The 19,307-nt window shown below is 37.1% G+C and overlaps 1 protein-coding gene across 1 annotated transcript in view; it reads left to right on the top strand.

The window, feature by feature from the left end:
- LOC149532696 (fumarylacetoacetase-like) overlaps positions 1 to 19,307 on the top strand; it is a 186,704-nt gene that overhangs the window by 96,660 nt on the left and 70,737 nt on the right. The window contains exons 9-11 of the mRNA XM_089807770.1: positions 67 to 137; positions 18,148 to 18,210; positions 18,404 to 18,468. Coding sequence (XP_089663896.1) covers positions 67 to 137; positions 18,148 to 18,210; positions 18,404 to 18,468 — 199 coding nt within the window. The remainder of the gene's footprint in view (positions 1 to 66; positions 138 to 18,147; positions 18,211 to 18,403; positions 18,469 to 19,307) is intronic.

Genomic DNA, 19,307 nt, shown 5'->3' with positions numbered 1-19,307 from the left:
ATAGAGTAACTGATTATTGTAAAGTGTAGCTTATTTATTTTATTGTTTACATATCTACAATTGTAGGAACAAGCATTTCACCTTGGATTGTCACCCTAGAGGCATTAGAACCATTTGCATGTGAAGCTCCAATCCAGGTGCTGTGGGTTCCATTTCATTATTGTCTATGGTTGAAGCTTTGAAACTTTTTTCAAATTCTTATTTATCAGGAGTTAATTCTTTTTGTGAATATGTCTGACCTGCATCATTTTTTTGGCATGTGAAGAATTCTCATCTTTGAAGAATGTTTTCTCTCAAAATTTCTGGCGCTGCATTATACATTAAAAAATCCTTTTCAACTAATACTATCTCATTTCATATTTGTTTTAAGGGTGTACTGATTGATGCTCAAGTCTCATGGAGGATGCTTGTTAGAAAAGAAAATTGAGAATAGAGCTGCAAGCATTACAATGTTTTTTTTTTACACAAATCCATTCTTCTATTTTCCTACCTGAGCTTTTTTTGACAATTATTACTTACTGTCTATCAAAGTACTAATTATTTTATCTCCAAACTTCCATTATATACTAATGGTTTGATAATGTTTATGTTGCATATTCGAGACTGGAAACAAAATAACCAAAAGCATTAAACATAACTTTAGAAATATCTCGATAAATTATAAATGCAAGGGAGTGCCTAAAGTATATCCATCGCAAATGGATGTTGATATAATATTTAAACTCCATCCTAAGTATAGTATTGAATATAATATCTTAAATTAATTAGGGAGTCTTTTCAGTTGTCCTCCTTATCTCTAGTTTGTTTTGCTTTCTTGAGATAATGTTGCTTAGGTGGCCTAGTTTTTGAATGGACTTGCATGCTGCTTTCTTAAGGGGTGGATAGCTCTTTTATTCACTATACTTCTACATCTCGATGTAAGTCTAATTTATTATGTCATATTCAACTAGTTACCGAATTCAGTGTTTAAATACTTTGCAGCCATACTTGCAGCTAAACCAATATCAGTCTTTTATCTAGATGGTCTTGGCCATTTTGATGTATCAGAGCCAAATAAGATAAATTGAGTTGCACTGTTGTAGTGAATTAGAGGAACTGCCCTGTATCATGAGTAACTGTAAGTTTTTAAGGATTTTTCCTTTTTCTGTGGCTGAGATCCAAGGTGCATCAGAAGCATACATTTTTCTATAGACCATTCTTATTTTAGGACAGACCAAAATCTCTATTTATAGGGCCATTTTGCTGGTGAATGTCTTTGTAGAGGCCATTTTTCCTAGCTACAAGCCGCTTGGACCTAGCATCTGAAGTTTATCTGGATAGAAATTCTACCTCCATTGATGCTTCATGGCAGACACTTTTTCGCATTTCAGGGCATTAAAGAGTCTTCAAAGGTGTAATCTGTTTTCTTTAAGTGGCATGGATGTACAAGATTTCCTTGGTAGTACCCTTTGTTTCCTTTTCGAAAGGTGATCTTTGTTGAGCAGCTCATGGCATTTATTTGCACTTGTGACAGAAGAGGCGCCAATTAAATTCTGCAGCGATTCTGCAAGGTCATTTTTTCTCACAATGGCGTCAACATCCACTAAGTAAAAAAGGATTTAAGGCACTTAAAAATCTTTTTGGCTTGAGCGCATAGGCTCCCTAAGTTGCACTTAAGGTGGGGTGTTAATCTAATATTTGATATAACTTTAGTTAACTAGGAAGTCATTCTAGTTGTCATTCTTATCTATAGTGTAATGTCTTAAATTGCACCTTGCATAATTCTTCATTGCATCATGCCTCTGATTTGGTCGAAAATCGAAATTCCACCTAACCCTCCATCTCATCCCACTTGCCTTGCCATCTCCCTTGTATGGTTCCTTGATCACGTGGTCTATTTGGTTCAGGTTGCGTTCACGCTGCAGAGCTGTCTGCGTGGCATGCACTCATCCCCCAATTTGCTGACTGAGGGTGACCATTGGGACTTTACATTTCCTGTGTTCGGCAGTGTAATGCCTCCTTGGATAGTCCACTGACATCAAGAATCCTCCTGCCTTTTTCAAACTTCATTTTTGGTTTCATTTTTCCCTTTTTGGGGCTCTTGTGCAACATACGAATTTTCCTTACCAGTTTAAAACAGTATTTAACTATCAACTAATCATTCACATGACAATGTTTTCCATTAACTAATTATAACTAGAAAGAAGTAACTGCTACATAATCTAATTGCATTTTAAATTCAACGAATGTAAAGGACATAAATAAATGATTACTTTGATATCATTTAAATCAATCTAACATGTTCAACTGAAAAATAAAGTAGCAACTACCATTTTAAACATCTAATATATTCATGCATAAATTCCACACTATCTATTTATGCTTCCATGATTCCAAAGTGAAAAGCGCAAAAGAACATATAGATGTGATGGAGAATTCCCTTTGTCTTGTTGTTCAAGCCTCCGCATTGGTGAGAGGAGAAGCATTGACATAGGCTTAACCTCCCAACCGCGGACCATACTAATCCCCACACATCCTAACTTAATAGAACAGCCCTCTCTACCTTGGGATCGGGCTTGGGATGTTCTTAAGTCCAGCCATCCGAGTTTTCCGGTGGTTTGAGTGTCCTATCAGTTATTCCTAAATAACTGAAGCTTTTGGACAAATAAAAAACGATCTTATGATCGACAAATCTGGCTATATCTACCCTGGCCAAGGATTTCGAAGTTGGGTTTGTAAACCCGATCTCCACGACTCGACTTGACAATTGTTTCATCATTAGGACATGCATGAGCTATTATATGTGTTTGTTACTTAGTTATCTGATCTCAATCTTGATTTTTGCAAGTTATCTACACCTCCAAAAAATTTAAGGCTTCCATGCCGGTGATTCCTAGGTGCATGAGAGATTATGTCCACTATCTTGATTTACACCTCTTCACCATTGATGACATCCTTGTTGGTGAATTCCTCGGTGTTTGGACATCATGATATTATTTACATCTCTGCATGATATATAAAAGGAACAAAAATAATTTCGGACAGGATCATTAGTTCATGGTTACGATTATAATTTCCATCTTCCATATCTACGACTGAGACAATCTTATGGTTAATGAACAACAGGTGACATGATATCAAACCCTATGAATTCCAACTAGGAAGCTATGATTATATAATATGCATACCCCATTTAGACTGTATATGATTTCGGCAACAATATTTACTTAAACATGGAATGATGAACATACAGGACACCGACTAGCATGGCATTAAGAATAAAAAGAAATAATGGATTCAATACGTTTCAACTAGACTTAGCATATCTTACGTGACTTGTATCAGACTGTTCCTACTCCTGCGGCTGAAAATAGTGGACTCCGCATTTCCCTTGCTCTGTCCTCGTGGATAGGTAATGATGTGAAGATGAACGGAAATGGGTGGCAAGTTTATGGGGCCGATATTAATCTCATAATCTCTTCTCTTTGCCTTAATGTATAAGCAGATGAGTAGAAGAGTCACGGAAATGCAGAGAGGAAAAAGTTATAGCAAATACGATCAATGAGACTCTATTAAATGGTTGGCTTGGCTATTCGGTTACCTTCAGTTATAAAGAAGGCCATTTGAATGCCTCACAAAATCAAATTTTAAAAGAAATAAATAGGGAAAGAATAAGAAGTTGAAAAGTTTTAATTTTTATTTTATTATTATGCATTCTTATAAACGTTCATGTGTACGTATTGGTGAAGTGACATCATTAGAGTATAAACTTATAATTTATTGGTGTCACCTCATTTTTATATACATGTGTTCGTATTTTAAGGGTGTATAATAATGATTAAATAAGAAATTCCAGTAATAAATCTTCCAAGGTATGAATTTTATATTTTTAATTTAGATAATTTAAGTTTTTATTATATTGTTTTTCTAATAGCTCATGCGGTCCTATAATGCAATAGGTTGTCAAGTCTCCGTATCCTTTCCAAGGTAGTCTTAGGTCATACTTGTGGATCCTGATGATTGGACCAATTGACCATCCCCTTCCGATGATCCCGTTTAGCAATGCTTCCCCTCTCTTCAATCTTCTTCTTGCAATCATCCAAGCAAAGCATTCTCGCCAAGACATCGATTAAAAAATATGTTAATCGTGAATTCCAATCAAATAATTGTTGATCATCTAATGGCAGTTATAGATTTTATCAATGTCTATAATAACTAACTCATTTCACATAATCATGAATGAAATAACTCATTATCAGTTGGTACAATGATTATAATTAACTAACTCACTTCACATGATCAGGAAAGAAATAAATTGATACAACATCTATCATTAACTAACTTGTTTCACATGATCAGGAAAGAAATAATTCATTAAACCAACGGCTATGATCAATTTAAAGCTTAGGGCAAAATTTGGGATGTAACATCTTGATTGCTCTTGGTAACTTTGACGCTTTCTTGAGCTTTCTCCACTATTCTTGGACAGTTTTAACAACTTGTCAGTCATCTCACATTGCTTTACTAGCACTCTCCAACACACATCAGCCCATTGTTTCCTTCAATCCACCAAGTTTCAGCTACTTGGCTTCGAAGAGGAGTGATCTTACATCCATTTTCTTTCATTCATTTGGTGTATCGTAGTTTATAGAGCATTCTCTATCTTTGTTGTTTATGATTTATTTTTTATTGATTTATTTGCTAGTGTATCTATTGATCTTGGCTGTTCATGGAGGTTGATACACCAAAACAAGGGCTTGACTTCGAAAGGCCTCTTAAACAAACAACCTACACTTTTCCTTCTTGCTATGTCTACAAGATCGAAGGTGGAAATGGCACAACTTTGTGGGATTCTTTTACTTTTGGATTGTGAGAGCTTCTTTCTTCTTTTCCTTGCTTTCGTATTATTATTTTCATTTTGTAGATGAATCCTTGGTATTACATTCATTAGTCTTTTAATTCTAAGAGTCTAGTTATTGGTCTTAGATTTTCTGGTCTTGATTTTCATACCCTATTTGTACAGGGCGCTCTTGTGTCACACCAACATTCTAAATCCTCTCTGTAGTTCTAGACTCACTCAGACATCCAAGATAGTGAGTTAGCTGAATTCACTACACAATCTTGATCCCTCGCTTTTGGTAGCTCAAATATTTTTGCATATAGGTACTTTGCATTCACATTAAAGCTTAATCTCAGTTCAATTAATTGATCTACCTAGCTTCCTAGAGCACTAGTTAAGTGAGGGGGCAAGGGCCTATTTGTGCCTTGAGATTTTATCAATATTGAGGGTGGCATATTCCCTTCTCCACATATAGATTGTTCCCCTTTCTAGAGATAAGCTTGCTTAAGTGTCCTATCATTTGCATGAAGTTGCATGGTACTTTCTGAGTGGCAGATAACTCTTTTATACACTTTATGTTTTAGCATTCTATGCAATTTTAATGAATTATGGCATATTCAACTATTTCTTGCATCTCAAAAACTTATTGATTTAAATACCAAACATTGTGTTAACTTTGGAGAGATCAAGTCATGAACAAATAGGCATTAAGCATGTTTAGAATGAATGGTAAATAGACCCGTATCATTTGATATTTGACATTTTTAGTTTTAATGATAAAACATAGAAGGGCTAACAAACCTTACACCATAATAAATTAGGGTAGGTTCAACGAAATTTCGGGGATGGGGATGACAAGACGTGTTTCTAGTACGCAGGAGTACTTTGGGCCATTTTTTTGAGGACAAGGGACACAAGTTTAAAAATAGGGAATTAATTACTCTTGGTAATATGCTGTGTAAATAGAGATATCATTCGTGGAGCATAGAATAACACACAAAATGTAACAATGATGTCATACACAATTTAGTTTTCAAATAGACAAATCATGTATTAAATTATTACCATATGCAACGGGTACAAATCAAAAGTAGTCCCCAATACAACAACAATGAATATAATAAATACTACTCAATGGTTGGTTTGAATTGCCAATTGCTAGGAACTACCAAACCCACTACCGATTAGGAACGAATGATAACATTACATTAATTGACTGATACTTGCATTATTAATATTGTGGCTAACAAAATGTTTTCTTATGACCAATCGACATAAATTACCAACCATATCACCCCCTCCCCACACACATAAAAAAAAAACTTCTAGATGATGGAACACAACAGGGGCTAGAACAGAAAAATATCGAAGGAATCTACTAGGAGAGATGAGAGGATGTCCCTAAAGTAGAGAAGAATTTGGGTTGGATGCCTGTGATTGCTATTATTTTAGGTGTTGAAGGCATTAGTTGACCACCAACTCTTGCTTTCAAGATGCCTTCACCACATATGTTGCGTCCATTAACTACTTCATCTCTAGCTTTTGGGCATTTGGCAATTTGCCATCAATCATTCACCCTTTTGTGCTAACCAACTTACCAACTGGGTGGCCTTAATTGCAACATTTGATCCTTCTCACTATTTGCTCATCTCAATTTGTGATGGTCTTCTCTAGGGAAGTAACAGGAGAATGCTCTTGGGCCAATTGTGCCTTGAATCTCTTGCTCATCAAAGGCCTTCCTATCCTTCTTGGCTTGGCAGAGGGTCCTCTCCTTTTGTACAACGAACTCATCTATGATAGTTGCCGATCAAGTGTATTGTAGAAATAGGCCTCTAAATCAAAGCTCCATGCCATGGAGCACTTGTAGCCCACAATTGTGGAGGCCTCCTACTTGTGGCCATATTGGTTGGCATACGTCCCTCATCTCTGGTGTTAACACCTTGGGCTAGCATATGGAGGTGAATAATGAAAGAATCCACATTGACATTCTACTTGCATGAAGACCAAGATTTTCTCTGTGGCGTGCAACACAAGGCTAAAACCTAGATCTCTTGCAAGTTCCCCGACTTTACCATAAAGGTGGCCATCTTCAATAACCAATAGATGTACCAGAGGATCATATTAACTAGGTCATGAGGGTTCAAATGAATTTATGTACATGAATCTCCTTCAAATCCATAGATGAGGACTTCTCTGCTCTGGATAGAGGTGTCTACAAAACTGGTCTTGTAGTCAGTTGGACCATTGCTTGTGTTGGCTCAAGTGTCGGTTCTAGAAGTGAACTTGGAAGTGGGTCTAGTAGTGGTCCTAGTGGGTGTTGAATTAATTGTTGGTCTGGTACACAACCTATGCTAAGTGTAACCCATCATTACCTATATGTGTTTACCCCCTTGCAAAACAACCTCTGAAAGTAATCTACTAGACTCAATTGGTGGGGCATTTGGTGGAATCCCCAACAATTGCGACCAGATATTAATAACCCCGTTCTTTGTGGCGCCCTCACCTGTGATGGAAGGAATAATTGGTACAATTGACGACGAAAGATTATCTGTGGAACCTCTTATAAGTGGTGTATTGGTAATGTTCTTGAGGAAAAATGTTTCCTCCACATTATTGTTTGATTCCAGTGCAACCACTATGGACACTCATGTTGATTTGATTTTTGATCCACTAGAACATGGAGAATCAAACACTTAATGTTTCAAGGTCAAATACCCAATCCTTTGTAGAAAGACACTTCTTGTGCTAAAATTGTACTAAAAGATCGTAAGGTGACTTCAAGGTTCCTTCTTAATGTGGGTACTCGCTCAGTTGAAATAATGTGATTAGCTGGATCACTAAGGGGACTTACGCTGTTTTCTAAGGCATGTCAACTTGATTGTAAAAATTTGGCTTTACAATGTGCAACAAAAATATATCTTGATCATCCAACTTTTGAAATTCGACTTAAACATTGCTTTTAGTGTGTCCATTTGACTTAACAAATTTTGATCAATTTGGTTGATTCACCAACATTATAATTGAATCTATTTTAAACTAACATTGACTTAGACACTTGTATGATTTCTTCTCTTCGAATGTAGATAAGATATAGTTCTATATGTCCAATAAATGACCATAGAATGGGTCAAAGGGACTGCCAAGAAAACAACAAGTAACCAACTGAAATATCCCTTTTCGGATATTTACTAAAAAACCCTTGATATAAAACTAGCAAATTTAAAACCAAACAGTAAACCAATTTTTGATATAAATTCTAGAACGTTAATCGATTTATAACCAGCATATATGCATACGAGAGACCCAAAAAAGTGTGTTTATTTCCTCCAATATTCAGAAGTACATATTTAAACCAACAATTAACACAAATAGTTGCCAGATGACGTTACTGTATTATACAACTGCAATACAATAACACGCAATAATCCAGAAAATCCAATCTTATAAACAGAAATAATAGTTAGATATTAAATATAGATAAACCTATAAGAAGGCTAGGTTTGCGTCCAACCTCCAAAAGCTTCTTTAAGGGTTTGCGTCCTCGAAGAAATAACCAGTAACATGTTTCCAACTTCCAGCTTAATATTTGTTTTAAATATTATAATTTTCATAACTTCCCATGTGGAGCCTCTTGTACTTTTATTAGTTTTCCCAATGGGATGCACTCTCTTTTAAGCAATGTGGGATAAAGCACCTTTTTTGTCCTTTAGTCACTTAAGTGAACATAGTACCCTTTTAAATAAAGTGACAATTTAAATGAACTTTAATAGTCACTTAGTTAGTAAACCATATAATCATCAGGCATTAAAATAGCTGACGAAATGAACTCAAATAAGCATGTGCAATAGCTCGTTGGAAAGCTCTTGGCAAGACACTTCCAAACCAACACTGAGGTACCGAAAATTCTGTGCTCTGTTTACTTACTAAAAATAGTAAGCATTCAGATAACCTATCAAAACTACTCTGATGGGTCTAAAATTGGAAATGTCTAGGCCAAACCTTGAACTGAACCCTGGAAAGAATATTTTTGCCCCCAAAAGCTAGGCAAAGTGAGCCAGCAACACAGAATTATAATGTCCCAGAAAAAGGGGACATTACAAAGCCTCCCTTCTCAAAGATTGCTTGCCCTCAAGCAATTCATTCATACCTGCAGAAACCAAATGCTAGGATCCCATACTCGTCTTGAGAATGAGATTCTACACCTCAGTCGATGTACCCTGGCATGCATCTTCCCTAACTCGAAATGGTGAAACAGTACAATAGGAATTGATGTGCCAAATAACTGAATGCCAGGATCCCAAGGCTCACCATTAATGGACACCAACTGCCATATGCTGCAATATCCACCACAAGATGATAACAACCAAACTCTCCTAGCTTCCCGATAAAAGGCAATACATAGGGATGCTCCCCGTGGATCCCAAGTGAGAACTCATGCACTGTTTGAGATACCACTGACCAACTCTTGTAATATCTGCACCACTGCACCATTGCACCACTCCTGCAATATTTGTACTGATGACAATGACAGATCCAGCCAATCTGACTCCACCACTATATCATGGTGGTGGAAACGGAGTAATCTTAATCTCTGGAACTCTGACATGTCAAAAGGCTGAAACACACAGATCATAATCCTGTGACTGTGTAACGACACAGTATAATCCACTAGATCTAAGATACTATTAACACCTAGATCCTCGATCAACCAATGAACATGATCTTGGATTAAGGAAAGAGTGGTTGGTGAATCACCAACATCATGAAGGCTAACATTGTCTTCAAGATACTGCTGCATAAAAAATGTAGACACCTCATGTGAGACGTAGGATAATGTGTGTTCTATTAAATCTACAACCTAGAGATCCATAAAGATAACTAGCAATTAAAAGAAGACAAAATTGAAACAAGGAACACCAGAAATATCTTGGGAAAACCCTTCAAGAATGAAGGGAAAAACCTAGCCACACAACAAAACGATCATTTTATTGATAATAAACTTCAAGTGTACAAAGCCTATCGCTTGATGTGATATATATAACAATAGGAGAGACTCTTCACATTATAACTGAAGGTCTCTTAAGATTCCTATAACTCCTATAATTAATTACAACTCATTGAATATTCATGCCTCAATGCATGAGAATGACACGTCATTTACATTTAATATTACAATTAAACATAAGTGTCCTTTTCAGTTGAACGTAACAATAACGGTAATAACGTTCATATTTCCAGAGATAAAGATCTTTAACGCAGCGACTATCTTGAACATGTTCTCCCCACTCATCTGCAAATAACTCACTGACCCTTGAAGGCCAAACAGAATCAGTGAAAATACTACTAACATACATAGGTAAGAGACTGATAGTTGGAATATACCAACAAGTAAAATCACCAATCAACAAGTAGGCCGTGGCCATCTCATAAGAGCTGGGTGATAAAACTTTGGATAAGCTGAAAAATCCCTCAGAGCATGCTAAGGATAAATTTGAACTTCCTACTACACCATAAGTACCCTCGCTCATATCAAAGTCTTCATAAAAGGATGGTTCACTATTAATTGAAATCTTTGAATTACCCTCACTTGTTGTATCACTAACCATGTGCTCATGTGAAGATGTACAACTGCTGTCATAAAAATCATAATTTCCTGACTCATCAACTTGCTGATCCATATAATTTTTCTCATCATAGAAAGTCTCAGGTGGGGAACATGTGATTGAATTACATTGTTTGCCTTCACATCTACCCACTTTATGAATTTCTTCAGTGATTGGCGTGATTTCTTGTACCCTTGAACCATGGTTATTTTCTTCATAAATGGCTGTCCCACTCGTTTGATTTTCAGCTTTGTAGATGGAGTAATGTGTAAAGCTCAATTGAAGGCATAGCTCATCTACCTCACTCTCCTTGTCCCTTTCAAATTTTATTGCTAGGATTCTATCCATTAATAGTTGCAAGTACTCATATTTTATCATTTTTAAAGTTCCAAAAATAGTATGTAAAAGAGGACTTGTGACATCACATACAGTACCATGTCTCTCTTCTATCACAATCTTTCACATGAGATCCTCAACCAATTTGAAGAATCATCTATCTTTGTCAACACTTGGACAATCTTGTCCTCTTCGACCAAAAGCATATCCAATAAGTCAAGGAGCAATAATGGTTTTTGACCATCTCCTTTGAACACAAGTGGGCTGCTTTCCATAGAATTATTTGATTTTTCATCACCTAGCGGAACAACATTTTCAGATATGTCCTCTAACTCAACGCGTGCTAGATCATCTATCCTGCCAACATTGCGGTCCATTTGCTTCTCAAGATTTGACATAATTTCCAGCCTAGTATCACCATAAAATTTATCCAAGTTAATTTCCATGTCACCAAATAAGATGCTGGTGTCTTCCATGTCTAAACAAGATGGGGAGGTGGCCAATGTTGGCGGTTTGGTCAACTCTTCTACCTGGGCTATCAATATGCTCATCAGGAGGACTAGTGTAAACAATTCCATAAGTCACTTCTGTCTCCCAATTACCCATTAGCATACTTGTGCCATCATTAGTATTTTGCATATTATCAATTTGATTGATATCTTCCTTATGCAGATTTCTGTAACTGTCCTCTGCAAGGAGATCTCCAGCCAAATCATAGCATTTGTTCCTTATCGTATCTATTTTGTTTTGCAGCTGTAGCTGAAGGTCCACATAATGAATGAAAGAAAATTCTTTTTGAAGCTTTGACGGGAATTTGTTATAATCATCGTACAGTCTCCTTACTTCAGTTTTAATATCGAGTTGGAAGTCTCGTCCCACTTCCTCTGCCATGTAGCTTTTCATGTGCTTGAAATCGACCCAATCTTGTTTCATAAGTTCTACCTGTAGGCTTACTTTTGCAAACTGCACCTTGAAGCTGAACATAGACTTTTAGAATGTTATATTACCATTGTAATAAACTTTACTAATTCTGACCACAGAGTTCTAATTTAAAACTGGGGTATTTTGTCAAACAGTTATCATGAAAACCAAGTCTTGAACACACTGTACTAATATGTTACTGTAGTAAAGGATTTTAGAATGAATATTCGGATAACATATAGTCCTAAGCTATGGTTCGTATCATTGTGAGACTGGTGCAAGTCCAGAATGGCTGCCCTTATTGGGAAGTGACGACTGTTGCTATCACCAAGATGTTGGAAACTATCAACAATGCTGAAGTACTTCTTCATTATCTCTTCTTTGTAGGTTTCTAAGGTGCTAAAATCCTTGTAATTTCAAACAAACAAGAGGTAACCAATAATTTGACCTCACCATCTGATTGTTTGTGCCACTCTTGATAGCTCAACTCAGTTATTGTAGGCGCAAGAGCAATCTGATTCAACTGACAATTTGTCAAGCACTTTGGATACAGTCTAATTTTTTCTTTTCCTGAATTTAGTTGAGGCTGATACCACTATTGTGTACTACTGCTGATAATTATCTCTGGTCAATTTGAAGAACGTTTGGCAGAAATTCCTCCTCTCTAGGTGTTTGGTATTCTAGAGATGATAGAACTTCTTCCACTCCCAAGGATGTAAGTATTGCTTCAAATTCAAATCCAGTAAAGCAGTTGTTCGTCTTAAGAGAACTCTGTTTCTTAGCTTTCACTATTATGTTCGCTTCCCATTAAATTGGGATTTGAAATACCAAATAATCTCCGGTCATTATGAAGAACTTATAGCAAGCATCCCTCCATTCCAAGTGCCTTGTATTCCACAAATGATAGAACCATCCCATGAGCCCGAAGTTCAATTTCAATACCAAGTTATGCAACTAGAAGATACAACTAAAGAACCAGTAAAAGGTCTCACTATCATTGAAGAGTCAACACCTTCAGCTGAAGCTAAGAAGATTGATGTTCCTTCAGATATCCAGATCTTCCCAGAGATGAGAAAAGGCTAGAGAAATAAACTAGTTAAATTGCCAGATGAAAAACCTAAGGAAGAAGGTTTTCTTAATACTATATCTGGTGTTCACAAGCCTATCATTCCCCAAGAATTTCCTTCAAAACTCTCTCAAGTTCCAGAAACAGAAAGTGCTAGACTTGCTATAGTCAAACTGGAGAATATCTCAATGGCGGACTGGTTCCACCTCACTTCTTCCCATACTCCGACCTGTCACCAGGAATGTTTGCTCCCTAATATCTTCAGAAAACCTGACTGTATAGTAAGCTGGTGGCTAGCAGTATATCAAACTTCACGTGTTCATAGATGAAAAGAATGGGTTGATATGGAGTGATCCCCAGTCAATATTTTTCTACCATGCATTTCATACAAGCGTAACCTGCATCTCCTCTTGTATCATAGACGGTATTTGCTCACTCCTGTGCAAGGATAATGCCGCTGAAATCCTCTAGTCTGCTCCACGCATACACTCTGTCAACACTCTTGGTTTTCCGTCCAACTTGCTACTGGCTACGATATGGTCTCAAAACCGTGGGAAGTATAGCGCTGAAGGCAGGAGTCGGCTTTCACTTGTGGAGAGTATAACCCGGACTGCACAGTCTGAAGCTTTCATAAATAGTGCCGAGCTCACCCCGTGGTCCTTAGCCCGTGCTTTCCTTGGTGGTCACGTCCTTCGTATTTGATTGGAAATGATGACTCCAACACCTTCTAGAAGTTTGATGTGGGTTTGCTTGGGTTTATGATTCCTCACTGAACACTCTAGCTTGTGATTTCAACTCGTCCATACAATGTCCGTAGAAGGTATGTAGACTTTAGGAATGTTAACTTCTTCCACCTACGGCCTTAAGCTTGACATTTCTCTATGCCGACTACACTTTGGTGGACTCTAAATGCCTTATTTTAATCCACTCTAGAAATAATAGAATGCACTTGTAGTTCAACTCAACTTGCTGATTTCTGCGTGATATTGATAACTTTTTTCCAGGAAGGATTGGGGGGACGTCCAATTTTCCTCACAACTCGAGGGGTTTCGTCCTCAGAGTTTGCCTAGTCACTTCAAAGCAACCAAAATTCCAGAATATTTGAGTTCATAAATTCTTGTGTTAATTCCTTCTGCAATTTAATTGCTAATATAATTTCACAGGCTGGCAGGATGCATGGCTTTGATACCACTGAAATATCCCTTTCCTTATATTTACTAAAAAAACCTTGATATAAAACTAGCAAATTTAAAACCGAATAGTAGACCAATATTTGATATAAATTCTAGAACGTTAATCGATTTATAACCAGCAGATATGCATCCGAGAAGACCCAAAAAAGTTTGTTTATTTCCTCCAATATTCATAAGTACACATTTAAACCAGCAATTAACACAAATAGTTGCCAAACGACGTTACTGTATTATACAACAGCAATACAATAACACACAATAATCCAGAAAATCCAATCTTATAGATAGAAATAACAGTTAGATTGACAATATAGATAAACTTGTAAGAAGGTTAGGTTTGCGTCCAACCTCCAAAAGCTTCTTCAAGGGTTTGCATCCTGGAAGAAATAACCAGTAACTATTTCCAACTTGTAGCTTAATATTTGTTTTAAATATTATAATCTTCATAACTTCCCATGTGGAGCCTATTGTACCTTTATCAGTTTTCCCAATGGGATGCATGTTCTTTTAAGCAATTTGGGATAAAGCACCTTTTTTGTCCTTTAGTCACTTAAGTGAAAATTGTACCCTTCTAAATAAAGTGACAAGTTAAATGAACCTTAATAGTCACTTAGTCAGTAAACCATATAATCATTAGGCATTAAAATAGCTGATGAAATGAACTCAGATAAGCACATGCAATAGTTCGTTGGAGAGCTCTCGGCGAGATGCTTCCAAACCAACGCTGAGGTACCGAAAATACTGTGCTCTGTTTACTTACTAAAAATAGTAAGCATTCGGATAACTTGCCAAAATTGCTCTGATGGGTCTGAAATTGGAAATGTCTAAGCCAAACCTTGAACTGAACCTTGTAAAGAACCTTTTCGCCCTCGAAACATAGGTGAAGTGAGCCGGCAACACAAAATTATAATGTCCCAGAAAAAGGGGACATTACACCAACCCACAACAAGGGCACCAACTAGTGCCTGTGAATCAATGCACCTAAAGAAACCAGAACGGCAAGAAGAATGAGAACAACTAGAGTAAAGTGGTGCACAACAAAGAGAATGTCATTCTTAAGAGGCCGAAGTCCCAAAAAAGAACTTACGAACCAAGGGGTAGGACGAAGAGCAATGAGTGGCTCTGGAATGTCTTTGAGAGGTCGTGAGGGACGATTGCAACTGAGGCGTTACTAGAGGTTGTGTATCATTATTGAGAGGAGCCTATGCAAGGCTTAATTGATTTGGGAAAATTAGGGGAGGGACCAAATCGATGTTTGGTACCCTAAGCTCGGGGAAGCCACATGAAGAAGGAAGTGATAAGCTGACAAGATTGTGCATGTGACTGTATAGGGGCTTGAAGATGACGTCTATGTTATCAAAGTCTGGTTGTAGAGTGCAAGGCACCTTTGATCAATGAATTTGAAGGTGAAGAGATCCTAAAACTCCCTAAAAGGACAGTAAGATCTCTCATGGATCTCATAGTAAATATGGCAAGGAAAGATGAAATGCTCCTTGGTCTCTAACACTCCGATGTTGTAGACTTGGAAAATCCTTTATTCTCTCTCTAATTGGTTATTTGTTTCAATGTGAAGTTGATGAGAACTTGTTATGAAGGAACCAATAGGGATCTTAAGGGAATGCAACCAATTATGAGATAGGTATGGGGGATAGACAATGATCCCATCCCAGATCTCCAGAAAGTGTGCCGTACAAAACTCTAGCTTAGGGCAAAGGCCCTTGTCGGCGTTGATCCATGTAGTATGGATGAACTATCTACAAATTTCTATTCCGAAGCACATGTTCAACTCTTGCCTCGGGGGGAGGAGTTGAGGGGGTCCCAAAAGGGTATTTGCAAACCAGCCATATGCCTTCCTAGAAGAGGCAAAGGTGGCAATAGACTTTGAGAAAAGTGGGCAAGGAAAGGATACCTACTATGCCGCTCATAGGAATCAGCAAAACCTCGAGGGCGGTGAAGAAACCAAACCAGAGCAAACATGGTCTCAAGCTTGTAGGGACAGGCCCCAAACTCTGCCAGAATGATATGCTGCACGATTGACTTCTTGTACCCGATGATGCATCAAAGAAGAAGAATTTGAACCCTTTTTGGTGAAGCCCAAATTTGAATCGAAAAGGGAGGGCCCCTAAAGAATAGGGCCATAGAGGACAATAGGTTGAACAAGAGTGTCCATGAGGGTCATCTTGGACATGGTGTCTTGAAAGTGATGCCGAAAACAATGCTGCTCGAGGAGGGCCAAAGAACCATAGGTCCATAACCCTTGTTGATGCGCTGTTATAGGGGGCTTCATGTTGAACCGAGGACTGAAGAACTTGACCCCCAAGTATGTATAGGATGTACAGACTCCGCCTCTACACCCTTGAAGTAGAAGTGGATGTGAGAGGCCTTGAGGCAATTGAAGACCATAAACTTGGTTTTCTTGAGGTTTATTGTGAGATGTGATTGGTTGTAGAACAAGGCAAGACCACCTGATTGGTGCTTAAAACACTCGGGAGAGGAGGCCAAGAGGACATCATCATCTCCAAAGAGTAAAATAAATATTAAAACCTGGTGGAGGAGGTACCTGTTGTCTGCCAAAGAGTGCCTCTTAACACACCAATTACCATACAACTTATCAAAAAGAGGCCTAAAAGGCTTTACACAGAATCCGAGACCAACACAAGTAAAAGGAGCACAAACATCAAGTGGCAAATAAATCATTCAACAATCAACAATAGCATCTAGCACTATCACGAAACAAAAGTTGACAAGGGGAAGCCTTTACGAAGAAGATGACTTTTTGTCTCCCCTCACGGCCAAAGCTCATCTTGCATGCAATCTTGGCTGATTTCTACAGCTTAACTTCCATTATTCATAGTGCTCCATTTGTTGATTGTTTCCTTACCCATCAAGCTCTTCAATTCCTCAATTTTTCTAGTGTTCTAAGTTAGAGGACTCCAACTTGGATATGATCCAAGGAGGACTTGTCGATTTATTTTCCCAAGAAGGGATGAAAGTTAAAAGTCCTACTTTGTCTATTTACCCAAAGTAAGTTGCTCTAAAATGCCACTTAATCCTTCTATAGCTCTATGTCCCACACATGACCACTCACGTTCCTTCATGACTCACATCCCACAAGTTCCTTTGTTTTCTAAAATTTAAAACCTATTTAAATATATCTAGTGGGTGAATTTGAGCTATTGGAGGTGTTCCGTAGCAAATCTATCATTAAGATATGCTAGTTGAAGCATTGAAATGTCTAGGAGGAGAACTAAAGCTGAAGAATGAAGCGGCAGACTTGACAGTAAGAAGAACAACTAGAAGTTGTATGTCCTATATCTTTTTTTTTTTTTTTTGCTATGAGGAATAAGAAACATGTAGACAACCGATTGCTACTGCCAACTGGTCTTTTGCCATCCCAGGGTTTTCCAAAATAAAAATCTTGTTTTTGTTACAATTTTTTATTTTTTTTATTTTCACCTTTAGTCTAAACAACATTCCTTTCTTAACTGTTAATTGAGCTTTCAAGTAGCACACTATTCTAAACTCTGGTTTGTTAGTTTGTACCATAAAGTAGCGAAAAAAAAGATCATTATGCAAAATTGGTGAACTACACCAGGAGAAAGCTTGTGCACAGAATCAGCAGTTATAGGTAGGGACAAACAATTCTAATTTATAGCCCATGGTCTCAACAGGCCACCCCTAACTGAAACCCGCAGGATACAGTTAATGTAGGATCGGCTTCTGATCAGAACTTTACAGAACTCACGCTGCAGTGGAATTGGTTATTTGCATGGGACAGGAGATGTCCTATTGAAATTTCAACATTTCAGTTTTTTTTATATGTGCAATAAAGGAAACTATCTATCCCAGCTCTCATGTGGCTGGTGTCCTGGGTTTCAATGAACTGCAGTACTCATATAGGTGTTATGTTGTAGATGTACATATATTGAGATCTAAATTTGCAACTGCTAAAAAATAAGCTTTGAATTACTTTCTTCTGGAGTTCTCTGCTTTATTCAGTTTCTCTACTTTGTCAACAGCTGGATCAATTTTTCAGTTTCAAATATTATAAATTAATATATCTATTTGACTTGTATCCCAATATGTTTTTGATATGAACCAATGGAATGAGTGTTTGCTAGTCAACAGAAGTGGAGTTTTTCAAAATTTACATGGCGAAGAAAAAATCAGAAGCTAACATTTTAATAATATTTATAACTTTTATTCTAGGATCCACCTCCATCACGCTATCTAAGTGGAAAAAGCCTTCAGAGCTATGATATCCCCTTGGAGGTACATGAACACTGTTTTATTCCCAGGTTAAAATTTTCTAATTTTAGCCTGTAAAGTACTGTAAAATTTAGCTGGAGGTACGCTCCTGTTTGAATGATTACAATATCTTTTGTAAAGAATTTCTTTTTATTTTGTGTGTTGGTTAAACTTCCTTTTCAAGCGTGCAAAATTGTGAATCATATTTTCTCTAAAGGTTGCCATACGACCGGCAGGAGAGGAAAAAGCTTCAGTTGTATGTAGAAGCAATGCCAAACACTTGTAAGAATTTTTACTTGCATTTCTCTTTTGGTTTAATTGTTCAACTTAATTTTCTTTTACAAAAAGAGTTATCTCTATTAAATTGAAGGGGCAATATTTACAAAAGAACAAACTCAGGGTTCAGCCTACGTTTTCTGAAGATTACCATGCTAAAAAGCAGGTGAGAAAATAAAGAAACTTAGAATTGATATGTAGAGACAAACTATGACAGGTAGCACTAGAAAATGTAGAGTAGTTTGACCTGAGTAATACACAAGACACACAAAAAAAGAATTATCTCAATATTCTGGAGTGCATAGGGCTAAAACCATTAATTTTTAGTTAATACCTCCAATATGCTTCCTCTCTGGTTGTCATTCTAACCACCTACCCATTGGATTTATTTGCCTTGAAACAGGTCTTCAATGTCTTATCCCTTGTTTTGTGGAATGAAGTTTACTTAATTTGTTAGTGCACAAGTTAATGATTGTTTTACATAAACTTCATAGAAAAGAAAATTCCCTCGAAAATGAAATGTAAAGCTTAAGTTTTCAAAAAGCAGTTTGCTCCCTTAGAATATCCCACATAATTCAAGGATGATCTTCATTTTAAAAAATATTAGTATAATGATGGACCAGTCCTTTAATCGGAGTGTTCCTGCCCGGTTCTCAAATGTTATGATAGTTCATGACTTCATATATTACATCCTGGCAACTTCTTATTAATGATAAGTGACTTCCAGGTAGTCGGCTTAGCAAAACATATAAGATTTGAGAAAATGGACCATGACATTATGGAGTGTCGAAACTTTGTTAAATCTTTTTGGGACTTATGTTAAGGCTTGGTAGTACGTAGGAACT

This window comes from Cupressus sempervirens, chromosome 10 (genome assembly GCF_028749045.1).
Source record: "Cupressus sempervirens isolate cs-2001-9-10 chromosome 10, ASM2874904v1, whole genome shotgun sequence".
Taxonomy (NCBI): Eukaryota; Viridiplantae; Streptophyta; class Pinopsida; order Cupressales; family Cupressaceae; genus Cupressus; species Cupressus sempervirens.
The sequence above is the reverse complement of the archived record's forward strand: the minus strand, read 5'-3'. Positions and strand labels throughout refer to the sequence as shown.